Source organism: Nyctereutes procyonoides, unplaced genomic scaffold (assembly GCF_905146905.1).
Source record: "Nyctereutes procyonoides isolate TBG_1078 unplaced genomic scaffold, NYPRO_anot_genome, whole genome shotgun sequence".
Lineage (NCBI taxonomy): Eukaryota > Metazoa > Chordata > Mammalia > Carnivora > Canidae > Nyctereutes > Nyctereutes procyonoides.
In genome coordinates this window covers 18,001,293-18,015,816 of record NW_026575146.1, presented here as the reverse complement: position 1 = coordinate 18,015,816, position 14,524 = coordinate 18,001,293, and the positions used below count along the sequence as shown (strand labels likewise).

The window sequence follows — 14,524 nt, the reverse complement described above, 5'->3', positions numbered from 1 at the left end:
TCCCTGGGAACCCAAGATACCTTTTGGGGGTAGGGGAGACTAGCACATAAAGGTGACAGCTAGCAGGCTAGAGGAAGCTGAAGAAAAACTATGGACAGTGCAGAAGTTTGTCCAGGAAAATGAAATTTTTCTTTTTACTGGAAATTTTTAAAAATATGTCTTAATGATATAATCCACCATAAACAAAACAAGTAAACTGATATTCTCATATACTAATAATAGTACTATAAATTGAGAGGAGTTTTCTGCAAGATAATTTGTTAACCTATACCACAGAATTTGGGATTTGTTTGCCTTCAGGCTATAATCTCATTTCTGGGAATTTATTTTACATAAATAATCATAGATGGGTAAAGATATAGCAATATTATTTCTAATGAGGATTTAGAAGAAAAAAAATTGCATCTTATTATTTATTATTTTGTTATTATTTTTCCTTAGCTGTATTTTCTATAATCATGAATTAATTATAGAATAAGAAATAAAATTTGTTAAGAAAAAAGTTTGTCCTCTGTCAGCAGATTTCTTGGTGTCTCATCAACTGAGCGTCCCTTCCAGGAATTTCATGGAAACTACTCCAGTATCACAGAAATGTGGTCCAGGGATGTATGGAAGAACTATGTGCCAATATGCTTAAGAGAGTGTCTCTCCTGATGTTAAAATAAAACATGTGAAATGTCAGTGAAACAGTCATGTTTTGAGAAATGTTGACAAAATTGGAAATTTTTAATTATTTCAAACAGAAATATATGTGTATTTCTGAAAACAGTTTATAATTCTCACTTGCTTTTTTAAACACAACCAAATTCACACCAAATAGAGGCAACACTCAGCATTTACACTCTTAACAACCTGCAGACTTCCTCTTCTCTCTAACCTCTCTGCTTTTCCTAAGAAAAGCAGTTCCTTTCATTACCATCAGGTTTCATGCAAACAAAAAAGGATTGCAGGACATGGTCTTTTCTCAAACCAGAACTGACCCGAATCTGTATTAAAACAGCAAGGAACAAGTGTGATTGTCTATTTGAAGTCTTCACTCAAAACTGAAATGTTAAAAATGCCAGTTTTATATTCAGTATCATTTTTCTCAAGGGTTTATCTCTCAGTATAATTTTTGTTTCTCAAACATTTTCAAATATTTGATCCTTGAAACCTTCACCCAACTCATTGCAAAGTTTAGAAATACTGCCTATTTCAGAATGTTTACACATAGTTCTCAAACATGATAGGAACAGGCCGACCAGCCCCAGCTGTTTTCATGGAAGCCTGGGGAGAGGCTGCTGGTACACATCGTGATATTTTTCCAACCTAAAACTGTTATTGCCCTACGCTGAAACACATGTTTCACGGCTGAGCCTATATCCAAATTGAATTTAAAAGTGTATTGGCTAAGTGCCAAATGCAAGACGACCCTGACCTGTCTTCCACTGTCCTCTGACAGTATATGCACATACTGACTCTTCCACAGAAAAGCTGGTTTGTAAACGGGGAAAAGCTGTCCAAGAAGTATTTACACAATGAAATAATCATTTTATTTTGCCCATACTGACAACCAACCCAGTCAGTTCGTTAAAACATTTTCTTTTTAATATTTGATGAGTTTACTTAGTCAGTTGCCTGGTTTGTTTATACTGGTTAGTCGTTATCTACATAGATGAATCTCAAATCTGAATTCTCATGATCTGAGGAGGAATTCCCATTGAGTAATGTGGTAAGTGACGATCACATCACTGTGATCAGTGTTTGAACATATCGTTATCGAGTCCTAAATGCTTCCAGGGGCCGCTGATTATCAAAGAGCCCCGGGCTTCTGTGTTTCCATCCCTGACCATATGATGACAGCAGTTCACCTTTGACCGTTTTGTATGCCGGATTTCCTGAACCAGCAACAAAAAACAACTTCAAAACCCGTGATCCATCCTAGCGTCTTACTCATTTCACCCCAGTACAGGACCCCACAGAGACATGAAAAACAGATCAGATCACATTTGGAGCCTACCAACATTTGCTCCTTGCCTTCAAGGAATGTTTATGCCTTTTAAAGACTAACTATAATTTAGTTTTGTTATATAGCCCTCTTTCCACCACTTTAGTGCCCACCATCAGTTTTTCCAGTGAACAAATTAGTGCCCATTTTTGGATTTTCTTGATTGTTAAAACCCATTGATATAAGAGAAAATGAGGAATAGGGCTTATGTAAGCCTCAATTTTCAGCGTGATTCATCTATAAAACCATTCAGTCTTCCTAAACTATGTGAATGGAATTTGTTTGCATAAATCTAATTCCACCAAAGGCTTCTAAACTGTGAACTAATTACATGATCTAATTTTGGAGCTTTTCCAAAGTTAATCTCTAAATTAGTTATCTTTTGCTTTTCTTTTATGTGTCATCTTGCTTTTTCACATTTCATTAGGTATCAAAACCAAGAGAGACAAAGTACAAGCTATTTATATTTTATCAAGTCTCAAGATAATGGAAAATATTTTATCCCAGTTAGATCTACAGAAGAGAGCAGTGGATCCTAAACCAATGTTTTCACACAAAATAAAAGTGCAAATAATTATGGGCAGCGATATCTTCAAGCACTTTTTACAAATAATTCTAAGGACAGTTATTTCACCATATTTGATTTTCATCTTTCATTGAAATGGACCTTTCCATTCAGGCACGTCTATGTGTGTTGTATGTATGTTCGGACGTATGGTGAGGTGTGGTTAGAAGGAGCGTTCAGTGTTATTTAAGAAGACATGGGTTCAAGCCCCCCGTCCCATCACTCCCTGATTATTTGAGAGCAGGGACGTCACCTACCATCTCATCAACAGTTGGGGTTCACAGTGCCTTCCCAATCTGTTTCAAGGGCTTGTCATAGAAATCAAAGTAGATAGTATATGTGAAACTTTATTGATTACAATAAATAAAATAATAAATATTGATTGTAGCAAATCAATAAATAAGAAATCAATAAATATTGATTACAATAAATTAGGCCCCATAGGGGCCTAATGACACTACCGGTGGATGACATAGTTGTAACAATAACTCAACATGGGATCTGGGGCAACTTACTTAACTTCATTGAGCCTTATTTCTTCTTATACAAGAGTAGATTATAAAAGGGTTGTGGGGCATAGAAGTGACACGGATCACAGTGGAACCAGAAATTTGGACTCTAGGAAGACTTTCTCTTTTCTCACTGCATACTGTTCTCTCTCTTTTTTAAAATATTTTATTTATGTATTCATGAGAGATGCAGAGAGAGAAGCAGAGACACAGGCAGAGGTAGAAGCAGGCTCCATGCAGGGAGCCCGATGTGGGATTTGATCCTGGGACTTGGATCACACCCTGAGCCAAAGGTAGACGCTCAACCACTGAGCCACCCAGGCATCCCTCACTGCATACTGTTCTTAATTTTCTTTCTTTCTTTCTTTTTTTAAAGATTTTATTTATTTATTTGACAGAGAGAGAGAGCACAAACAGTGGGAACAGGAGGCAGAAGGAGAGGGAGGCAGAGGGAGAGGGAGAAGCAGTCTCCCTGCTAAGCAGGGATCCCAATATGGGGCCTTGATCCCAGGACCCTGGGACCATGACCTGAGCCAAAGGCAGATGCCCAACCAACTAAGCCTCCCAGGTGTCCCTGTTCTTAATTTTCTTAAACTTCCTACATGTGGCTGGGACACAGAGCCACCAGCATCTCCTGCCCCCTACCGTGCTCCACACATCTCACACTTTTGCCACAAGAAGGAAAATTAAAACTAAATTGCCCACCTCTTCATCCCAAGCCTGATCACAGTTGAAAAGTCCCTGAAAAAGACTCTGAGGGTCACCTCAATTCAGGTCGGGTGCCCTGGCTGGGAGCGTGTCACCAGGAGCCTGTGGTTGGAGTGAGAAAGAAGCAGCTTTCCCTAAGAAAGGAGGTGATCCTCCCAGAAAGGAGGAAGTGTCCCAAGCAGTCAAAGTGGTAGGTGCTCCCAAAGCACAGAAGGTTGGCGGAGCAATGACCTTTCTGCCATTCTCTGGTGAAGGTGACCTTGGGCTCATGGGTGAAGCTGTCAGGTGACAAACAAAACCATCTCCAGTCTTCTGTAGCTGGCGTGAGGAGCAAATTACAGAATCAATTTAAAGATGCCTTCAGGGGCACCTAGGTAGCTCAGTGGTTGAGCATCTGCCTTCGACTCAAGTTGTGATCCAGGGGTCCTGGGATCGAGTCCTGCATCGGGCTCCCTTCAGGGAACCTGCTTCTCCCTCTGCTGTGTCTTTGCCTCTCTCCCTGTGTCTCTCATGAATAAATAAATAAAATATTTAAAGGAAAAAAAACGAAGTTTAAAGTGCTAAAACACTAAGAGGTAGACTAACTGATTCTAGTTCTCTCGCTGCATTTTGTCTGGAAACTAAACAGACTATCTAAAGTATCGATTATCTCCATTGATAATCTCATAAAAGTACAGAGCCAAGGATTAGAACCATTCTCTGATGCTATTTTGCTAGGAAACAGCACCACTTCGGAGTTTTTTCCTAGTTAAAATTGTATTCATCTCCTGTTAAATCATGCATGCGATTTACTTGGGGCTATTCCTGAAATTTTTTCAATTAGAAAAATGTAAATTACGAAATCCATTATTCATGGTGTACAGAGTTGACTGTGTTTTAGAGTATCACCTGAATAAACAACAGTAGAGCAACAACACAAATACAAACTCTGGTCCTACAGGAGTTTCAAAGTCCTCCTTTTTCCTTCTAGGTCAATTTGGAGAGCTTCTCCATTCCTGAACAATTCCCCTCTGGTGATTCTTGTCAGCTGTCGGACCTGTTGTGTTGTGCAATGTCTGTGCCCATCCTATGTAGTTATCTGTAGCCCTGCGGTGGGGACTTACACCCCGTTCTTCTGTTACTTCAGTGCGTCAGCTAGATCCAGCTTCTCTGTGTGGCTCACGTAGGTCCTGTCTACTTGGAATATATGCCACTTATTTTTGACTGCCCATCCGTGGGATATGTCTGTCATATTCTTCAGGACCAGGCTGAATGTAATGCTCTGGGAGAGATCTTATTCTGTTGTCCCTCCGTCTTTTGGAGTGCTTCTTCATATGGGTGGGTATGTGATCCGAGCATATCTGTTGGCACTTCTCGGTGAGGTAGCATCCTGCATCTTCTCAAGGTGCTAGGTGTGCATGTTTTGTCTCCCCAAATGTAAAACCTTAGTGAATGCCAAGTTTCTTTGCAGGATGAGTGTGGAGACCTCCAGTACCGCCAGAAGAAAGGTATTTGGTACGTAATTGTAAAAGTAGGACACACGGCAGGGAAGGTGGCCCCCTCCATCACTCTGCCCCACTCCCATGTGGACCTTGTACCTGATTGGGAGCTGGGGTGGAAACTGCAGTAGGTTTGCCCTGGCCCTTGCCCTCCTGCGCCTGAGCCGTGGGGCCGTGATAGGATAGAGCGTCTCCTGCCCGTGGTTGCAATGAGAGAGCTAGAGGATAAATGCTGAAAATAATATTCTGGGCTGAGGGCCAAGGTCATGGCCAACGAGTGTGTCCAAACCCTGTCATAAATTAAAGTAACTATCAGAAAACTGAGCGCTGAGTTCTGGAGCCAAAATGAGCGGTGCTGAGCCACGGAACAAGCCAAGAACGGAGAGAGGAAAGACGTGCAGCAGATCACACTGTCAAAGGTCAATGAAGCGCTCCTGCTCACAGGCTGGCCAGGTCCAGGAGGGTGCCAGGCCCCTGCACATGCAGTAGGCAGATGCATGCATGCTCATCTACTGGATCATTCCACCTGCCCCCAGGGATCCTCCAAGCAAACTCTGACTTAAAGTTCTTCACCCATGGGCAAGAAATTCTATTCTTTTGTTATTTTAATCCCCGAACGAGCCATGATACACACAGAGGCAATTTTCAGGTTTAGTCATGTTACCTTTACCCAAACTGAAATCAGTCCCCATTTTTTCATAGCCCTATAGAACATCCAGGGTTCCCAGCCTGTCTAGAGAAATGCCCTAGCCGCAAAAGGTGCGAAGGCAGCGAGGCAATCAACACCGTACGTACAAACGAGTTTGTGATTGCTCACTTGCTCCATGGGTGTGGAGGGGATAGGACTGCACGCTATTTTGTGACAGTTTCCATACTTATCTAAGTATCCATACACTTCCTGCTCTTCCCTCCTCTTCCTGTTGGGACATTTTTGTGCATGCCCAGTGCCGTAAGATTCCAAAGGAAATAGGAGCGCTTTATGATGATCTAAATCAGCATCAAATTGCAAGGCCAGGCTTTCTGTCACATAGTCAGTCAATTATATCATAAAGACTAACCATACTCCTCAAAAAAAAAAATAAATAAAACTTTTCAAAACCCAAGTGCAATCTGATCCCTTCTACAACGCCATTCATCTGTAACTGTACACTTGTCTTATACAATGGCAAAACCATATTGGTGCCTATTAGTCAGCCACTAAACTTTTAATTCTTTAAAAAACATTTCTAACAGAAAAATCAAATATATGGCTATTAAACATTAATTCTATCAAAATGTGAATGTGTCACTTAAGATGGGTGGAAGCCCAAGATTCTTTTTCATGCAGGGATCCGACAAAAGGAGTAACTCTGGCACCTCTCTTTGTAGGTGAGCCCTAGCACTCAATGCCTAAACATCAAAGAAGAGAGGGTGCCTCCCCTCCCACCTCCCAGGCTTGACGTTTTGGAGAGAGACCCCTTAGGTGATGGGGAAATAACAAAATGCACAAAGCAGGGCCTAAAAACGAGGGAAGGAAATTCTCCCTCAGCCCCCAGCACTGGGGCTGCTCCGGGGTCAAGGCGACTGTCACCAAATGCTGTGTTAGTGTGAGTGAACACCCACTTCGCTGTCCCAAGAGGAGGAGACTTATTCTGAGGGATGGGCAGCTGTTGACAGTAACTTTCTTTGGGGAGATGGAGCAGCTGCCAGAGTGGCAGATCAAAGGTCATTTGCTAAAATGCTAAGCACATTGTATTTGATGACTGGAGACCCACCTTCTAGTCTGCTTGCCTCTGCAGAGCTGGGACCTTGGGCACATCACTTCCCCGCCATGCACTTTCCTTACCTTTATGGCTCACGAATGCAATTATGTTTTCTCTAACCTCTTCAAGGTTACATTCTGTAATTACAGCAACCAAGACCAACAAGAATGCTGTTAAGATTATTACGTGACCAATTGATTGTCAAATGTGAATTGAAGAATGGATTCCAATGGCATCTGAAGCATTATTTTGGTAGGTAGCTTGTAGGACCATCCTGAACTAGATCCTTAACAATAAACCGATAAACCCCATACAGCAGAGGGAATACCGTATTATATGAATAAACTAGTACAACAAATCAGACCAGATTGTTTTATCTTATCAAGGAAAGCAGTAATTTATTGAGCACCTACTGTGCCAGACATTGTGTTAAACCTTCTACATCCATCCCTTTATTTAATCTTTAGAACAAGTCTGTGAAATTATTACCATACCCATTTTAGAGATGAGGAAAGTCAGCTTCAGGGAGACTGAGTAAATTTACTCATATCACTCTGCTCAAAGTCATGTGCTCTGACTCCTTCCTAATATTTTTCAACACTACCCTCCTGCCCACTCACCAGGAGATCATAAAAACCTGCAGTAACAAGGATAGTAATCATTGCCTCCTCAAGTGTAGGAACTTTGGTTTGATTACAGATCTTGTGCTGAGAGTGAAGCCTGCACAAAGCGGTCATCACTACAAATCTGTTAAATGAAAAGCAACCACCCTTCACTGGCAAGGTTCCTGCCTTCTTGGCATTAGTGTCTCTAGAATCTCTAGAGCAGCACCGTCCAGTAGAATTTTCTGCCGTGATAGAGATGTTCCTCATCTATATTGTCTGACTGGTAACCACATGCATTGAGTACTTGAAATGTGGCTGGTGGGTGAAGACAAAACACTAAATTTTATTTCATTTTAATAAATTTCATTTGAAATTGCCACATGTGACTAGTGGCCTCCATGGTGGACAGTATGAGTGTCAGGTAAAATATGGGTAAAATGCTCACCACACAGTCAGAATGTAGGCTTACCAGTGAGAAAACAGGGATGCTTTGAGACTGATAATCTCATCCAACGACTCGTTGACCTGGAAGGGGTAAAATCCATGATTCAAACCTGAGTTTTTCTTATATAACCCAAACCCAGACCTTGTCTACCAGCTTCTTGTACAATATTACAGAAAGAAAAGAAAGAAAGAAAGATTCAGGAATCTTGGGCTAAAGTCCCCAAAGTGTGAAATGACCATCCCTCAATTTGGAATGTCTTCACATGGAGAACTTGAATGTCCTTTGGAAATGGAATCCATTGTTTGTTGATGGAAGTTCATCAGATAAGAAACTGGGACAGCCGAAAGGCATTCGCCATCCAGCACTGGCGCTTGGGCCCTACCATTATGGGGAGTCCACAGTGCTCGTTCACGTCCAGTTTACCTGTAAAAATAAAACTGCAGTAGCAACAGGAAGGCCGACAGTGATTCTAACATTGTACAGAAGACAGGTGAGCAATTGGCAGGGAGCATTTCTGCAATCGCTATGAAACATTATTTCTGAACCTTCTTCACTGACATCTCCCTAAGATGCCTCTTCAGACATTTCTTCCTAAGTTTTAGTATCACAGAAATGCTGTTTATCAATTAACTCACTATATGTTTATCTGTGCTTTAAACATAAAAATAATGTGATTTTTGCTCCGCGAGAATCAATTTTCCTCCCCTTGTAGGGGGGTAGGGATGATAGCACCTTGGCCGAGAAAGTTCTAGAATGAATGAACTCTTCTTGACTCTGAAAAGAAACCCAATGGAAAAAGCCTGAGCTCCAGTCAGGCAAGCCTTAGTTTTTAGTCCTGCCTCCACCTCTTAGGCAAATCAATTCATCTTCTTAAGCTTCTGTTTTGCTCATCTGTAAAATGGGGATAAAGATATTCTCTCTGTCCTTGAGCTGTTGTGAGCCTTAAGTGAAGTATTGAGCATTCATTAAGAATTTGTGGCATTCAAGAGCTTCTCTCTAGATGTTAGCCAGTTTCACTACTTTTATTAACACAGAAACACTCTGGCAGTGTGGCCAATGTTCAGATCTCTTGTTTTCTGGAGGTTACCATGTTGGATTCTTTAACTTTGAGAAGGGTCTTTCCAATGTCTAGGAGCAGCCACTTCTTTCAAGGTGAAGTTTCATAGGAAATCTTACAGGATGTCTTCCTTATCCTGCTCAAGTCATATCTTCCAAACACTCATGAAGGCCCTTCAGAGCTGATGAGGCTGAGATCACAGACAGCATTTGCCTGATATAAAATATGCACAGTAACACGGTCTTAATTAGATGTACATGTCTCTGAAGATATAAATAAATGCTTCCTTTTTGATATGTCTGACTTAATAGCCTAATAACAGGGGAATGTTGCTGAAATATAATTCAGGGGGTGAGGGAGAAATTAATAAACTCAAATATTTAAAGCTCAACAGCAATTAACAACCCATTTAAAACAAATTTCCGAATTTTAATTTTATTTATCCTTATCCAACCAGGACTGAGCCTAGGGTTCATCATTATTCATTTTCAAACCTAACAGGGTGCTCTGCCCTTTGCTTGGGAGGCACTTTCAAATTCCATTATGTGGGGGCAGCAGACCATGAAGCAGGCGATGGCAGAGGGTGGAACTCAGAAATCCCACCTGGGCTGCCGGGGGCACAGCATTTCCCATTTCCCCGTTTACTGTTTTTCCTTCTCTCACCTCTTCGGAAATTGGATATTAATCTTTGTGCTGCCAGTTTAGCTACACACATACACCCACACACAAAAACAGAACACTTTTTTCTGCAGGGTCCTTATCAGAGAATGTCCACGTTGGTGACCTCTGGTCATCATCGCCTGAGTTCTCACCTCCTTCGTGTGCACATGGAAGGGGTGTGAAGGTGAGTCTCCAGCACGGGTAGTTGGTGTTGGTGACCTCTGGTCAGGCATCGCCTGAGTTCTCACCTCCTTCGTGTGCACATGGAAGGGGTGTGAAGGTGAGTCTCCAGCATGGGTAGTCAGTAATCATCCTGAGGTGAAATCCCCACCCCCGGGGTGACGAAGGGTACAGTGGGCTTGGGGATTTGGTGTTCTTCCCATCAGTACCTCTCTACATCTGCTGGGACAAAGACAGAGGATGGGAGATGGAGTAGGCAAGGGACAGTTAGCCGATGTGCAGTGGAGGCTCTTCCTAAAAGAGGATCAGCCTAGTGTGGGGGTGTTGGGAGCACACAGGGCTGGCATTCTCAACAAGTATATGTTATGTATGGGCCCCTTGAAAGAAGGTGGGCAAGGGCCACTATGAGAGAGAGAGCAAATGAAGAGCACATGCACACGCTCAGCCTTCCATGTGTGTGGAGGTTGAAGATGAAGAGACCCTTGCAAGGGCTGCACTTCTGGCCAGAGACCTGGCCCTCAGCACTCCGTTACTTTGGACAAACCAGGGACCCTTCTCTGTGAACCCCTCCACACTGCACCAGTGGGCCACCTTCTCCACTTCTCTTGGACTACCTGAATCTGCCCATTTGGCCTTAGCTGGGGGTCTCTCTCAATTAGCTTCTGTCTCCCAAGAATTGGGAACTGGAATGAGAGGTGCCCACTCCCCGCAGCTCTGCTGACTGAGGTGAGGCCAATCGGGAAGCTAGAATTGATGTTAGGCAGGGTGGCCTTTGTGAGCTGTCCCACAAAGACAAGGAAAGCTGGTATAGAGAGAAATGAAAAGAACAGAAAAAATTTGATGAGCTATCAAGTGATCGCCTGCATTCTGAACGCTTATCAGTATCTGCTCTTCGTTCTTCATAGGACCTGACTGCGCTTCTGGCCCTTGGGGTCCATTCATCTCAGAATAAATTCCTCTTGCTTTTTGCTGGAACCCACGTGGGTCATGATCTGTGTACCAGTGAAACACTGAAATAGTCCTAGTGACCAAGGAGACCCATGGACACCATTGGCTACTCCAGAACCTGGGCAAAGGCAGGGGACCTGGACACAGTTGATCCACAGCACACAGGAGGCTTCCCCAGTCACAAGCTATAGGAAGGGTAGGGAATGGGGCCCTGGTCATTGGATGAGAGAGCAGAACAGCCACCCTGCCAGAAGGGCAGCCAGCAAGCAGCAGTCTCGAGATCATGGGCTTTCCATCTAGGGTGGTGGACTCCTGGGGCTGCCACAACAAAGGACCACAATTTAGTGGTTTAACACAACAGAAATCTGATGTCTCACGGTTCTGGAGGGCAGAAGTCCAAAGTCATGGCTTCAGCAGGACTGTGCCCCTTCAGGGGCTCTAACCCAGCTTCCTTTCTCGGCATCTTGCAGCTCTCGGGGCTGCAGGTGCTCCTTGGCTTATGGCTGCACCACTCCAACCTCTGTCCCTGTCCTCATGTGACCTTCCCCTCTTCTTCCTGTCCCTCCTTTGAGTGTCTTTTTTTTTTTTAATTTTTTTTATTTATTTATGATAGTCACAGAGAGAGAGAGAGAGAGAGAGGCAGAGATACAGGCAGAGGGAGAAGCAGGCCCCATGCACCGGGAGCCCGACGTGGGATTCGATCCCGGGTCTCCAGGATGGCGCCCTGGGCCAAAGGCAGGCGCCAAATCGCTGTGCCACCCAGGGATCCCCCTTTGAGTGTCTCTTATAAGGAGACCTGTCACTGGATTTATGGCCCACCCTGGTAAGCCAGGATGATCTCATCTCAAGATCCTTAATTTAATTAGATCTGCAAAGACCCTTTACCCAAATAAGGTCACATTCACAGCTTCCTGGGATTGGGAGGTGGGTCTATCTTTTGGGGGGCAGACATATGTTTGGGGCGGGCTGCTGATCAACACACTGCTGATGATAAATGGGAGAGGGAATGTTCATTGTTCAACATGAACCATGTTACCTTTCCTGTTACCTCATGGGGAATATTTGTTGTTTTTCTTTTAATTAAATTTTCTCATGCTACATAATGGCCAGTTTATTACCAGAGGGTTTTGTGTCAATCTGGCTGCTCTGGGAGAGAGGCACCTAGTTTCTCTCTGGGGGTCTGTGCCCAAACAATAAGATACTCCAAAGAGTGCCTGGACCAATCCAACTACAGGTTTCGTTTGTCTCATCTTAACACCAAAGCTTGAGGCACAAAGTCTCCCTTGAGGAGCTATGGGACAGGCATAGAGACAAAGAGACGAAGCCACCAGCCAAAGCTGGGCAGACCTGGAATGGTGCTGACACTGGCCGGGGAGTGACCCACAGGGAGCAAGACCAAGGCTGCTTCGGACAGGAGATGAGCAATTTGCCAGCTGACAGGGCCCAAAGGTAAATTAGTAGATCAAAATAAGCAGATGGAGTGGGGAATCTAGGAGGGGTATATTAAATTTTTCTTGTTAGTTCAGCTTCTGTTTATTCAAACAACTTTAAGTGATAAAAAGATATTTGACAGTTCCTGGGGTGGCTCAGAGAATTAACACAAGAACCAATGATCCACGTCTGGAACCAACACAGAACCCAGAGCAGATGCCGTCGTTGACTGCTGCCATTTTGCAGAACTCCATCATGGACGTGTGCTGCTCTGATAATGCCCAGGCTGTCTCCCCTTTCAGGTTGCAGATACTGGAAGGTATCTGTCTCCAATCCAGTGTGAGAATGATCAGCCATGCTACAGGCATGGCGGCTGTGAATTGGAGAAGTCACCTCAGATGGGTCTGTGACAGGTGAGTGGGGGTGGCCTGGACACTGGACAGGGGTAGGTAGGGTGGAACCAGAGAACAGGAGCAAAGAAGCCAACCAGGGGTGCCTGGTCCAGAGCACCACTTCTAAAACCATTTTGTTTAAGGACCTCTTCACACTCAAAAATTATAGAGAAATCCAAAGACACATAAAGATAAGAGACAAAGAGATAAGCCAAGACATTGTAAGACATGAGAACACAAGCAGGCATGCCATTAGTTATTGGGGCCATGACGCCACCACACCTGGAGCAGCCACTGGAAGACCCCACTGCATTCTTCTCAGAGAAAGAGGGATGAAGGTCAGTGGCATCTTAGCATTGTTACAAAGTTAATTCTGACCTTGTAGATCCTCTGAAAGCGTGCTGGAGTCCCCTCAGTGCCAGACCACATGGGAATGGTCAGGCGCAATGGTCAGGATGTGAACTCCAGGGCATGGAGGAAGGAAGAAGGGGCCAGGGGGCTGGGGTGCTGCCAGAGGACCTGGTCCATATACAAACTCCACAAAAGCTGCATACTCTGGTCACTCAAAACACTTTGAAAATCACCCCATGATAGGACGATGTCACTGAGTTACTTGAATAACTTTGGTATAATGAGGATGAAATGGAAAGAATGTATTTTACAAGTTCCTGTGAGTCAAAGAGGTATTCCCCAAATTCTAAGTCTGTATTCCCCAAACCACACCGGGATGTGTTACCTGAGGTCCAAGAGACACCTGCAGGGCTCACCTTCCCCTGCTTGGCCCTCTCCTCCTCTTCCTCCTGGGACCCCGCCCCCCGCTCCCACCTGTGGCTCTCTGGTTTCTTCCCTTCAAAGGGGGAAACTTTCAGTCCGGAGCCATTCCTTTTCCTTATCAATGAGTTACTGAGCGTAGCCACGCTGCCGATCCAGAGAGGTCCACGGAGCAGCCCTTAGGTTCCCGTCACCTGCCTCCTGGATATTCACTTGCTAACCAGAGTTACCTCTCATAATCCTACAAGTTTAGAGCCGAAGGGGTTGCAGAGCCATCTGCTTCAACGTCTTAGTCTACAGACAAGGACACAGATGGGAGGGGTCAAGGATTTACTCAGGTCCACGGCTGGATGTCCAGTAAGATGTGTCAGAGTTCTGTAGCCACCAAGCACAAAGGTATGCAGTCCCATCCCCCCCTCTCACTGTACATGCCTTCTGTTCATCAACAGCCCTCTGGGCAGATAGAAACCATCCACTTCTAGGTTTGTAAAATGCTTTGTGACCCAGAGAGAAGGAGCTTTACCTAAATAAACAGGTGAGTGACTATGTCTGAGAAAACGTTAGCAATATTTATGCTCTTCTAACGCACGTGGGCCTCTCGCTCCTTCTCCCAAGTTCATTCTTGTTAACCTGTGTGGAAGGGTCCTCCAATGCCTAATAGGTCAGCTGATAGGGAATCGAGAGATTTGTATAATAAGGCACTCTTGGAGGCCAAAGAATTCTCCAGACTCGCAGGAATGAAGTTATTAAAGTGGAAAATTAAACTCACTTCTGCTAAGTTTCCACTGGGCCTCCCCCAAACCCAAAACCATGCTGTGTTGGGGTGCAGGGACCAGCCAGACCTACACAGCTGACTTCCCAGAACACACTGTGTGAGCACTTCGCAGAAAAGCTCCCCCTGGTCCGCACCGTGCGGAGTGTGAGGCTGGGAGCCCGCAGGCTCTTCTGGACCAGCTAACTCTTGTCACCTGAGACCAGAGAGGCAAAGTGATGTTCTTCAGGTCACACAGCTAGTGAGTGGCCAGGCCAGAGCCTTTAGAAGCCCC

The 14,524-nt window shown here is 44.3% G+C and overlaps 1 protein-coding gene across 1 annotated transcript in view; it reads left to right on the top strand.

Moving 5' to 3' along the window:
- The window catches only part of LOC129499819 (uncharacterized), a 40,518-nt gene that overhangs the window by 21,038 nt on the left and 4,956 nt on the right, over positions 1-14,524 (top strand). The window contains exon 2 of the mRNA XM_055309716.1: positions 7,139-7,241. Coding sequence (XP_055165691.1) covers positions 7,139-7,241 — 103 coding nt within the window. The remainder of the gene's footprint in view (positions 1-7,138; positions 7,242-14,524) is intronic.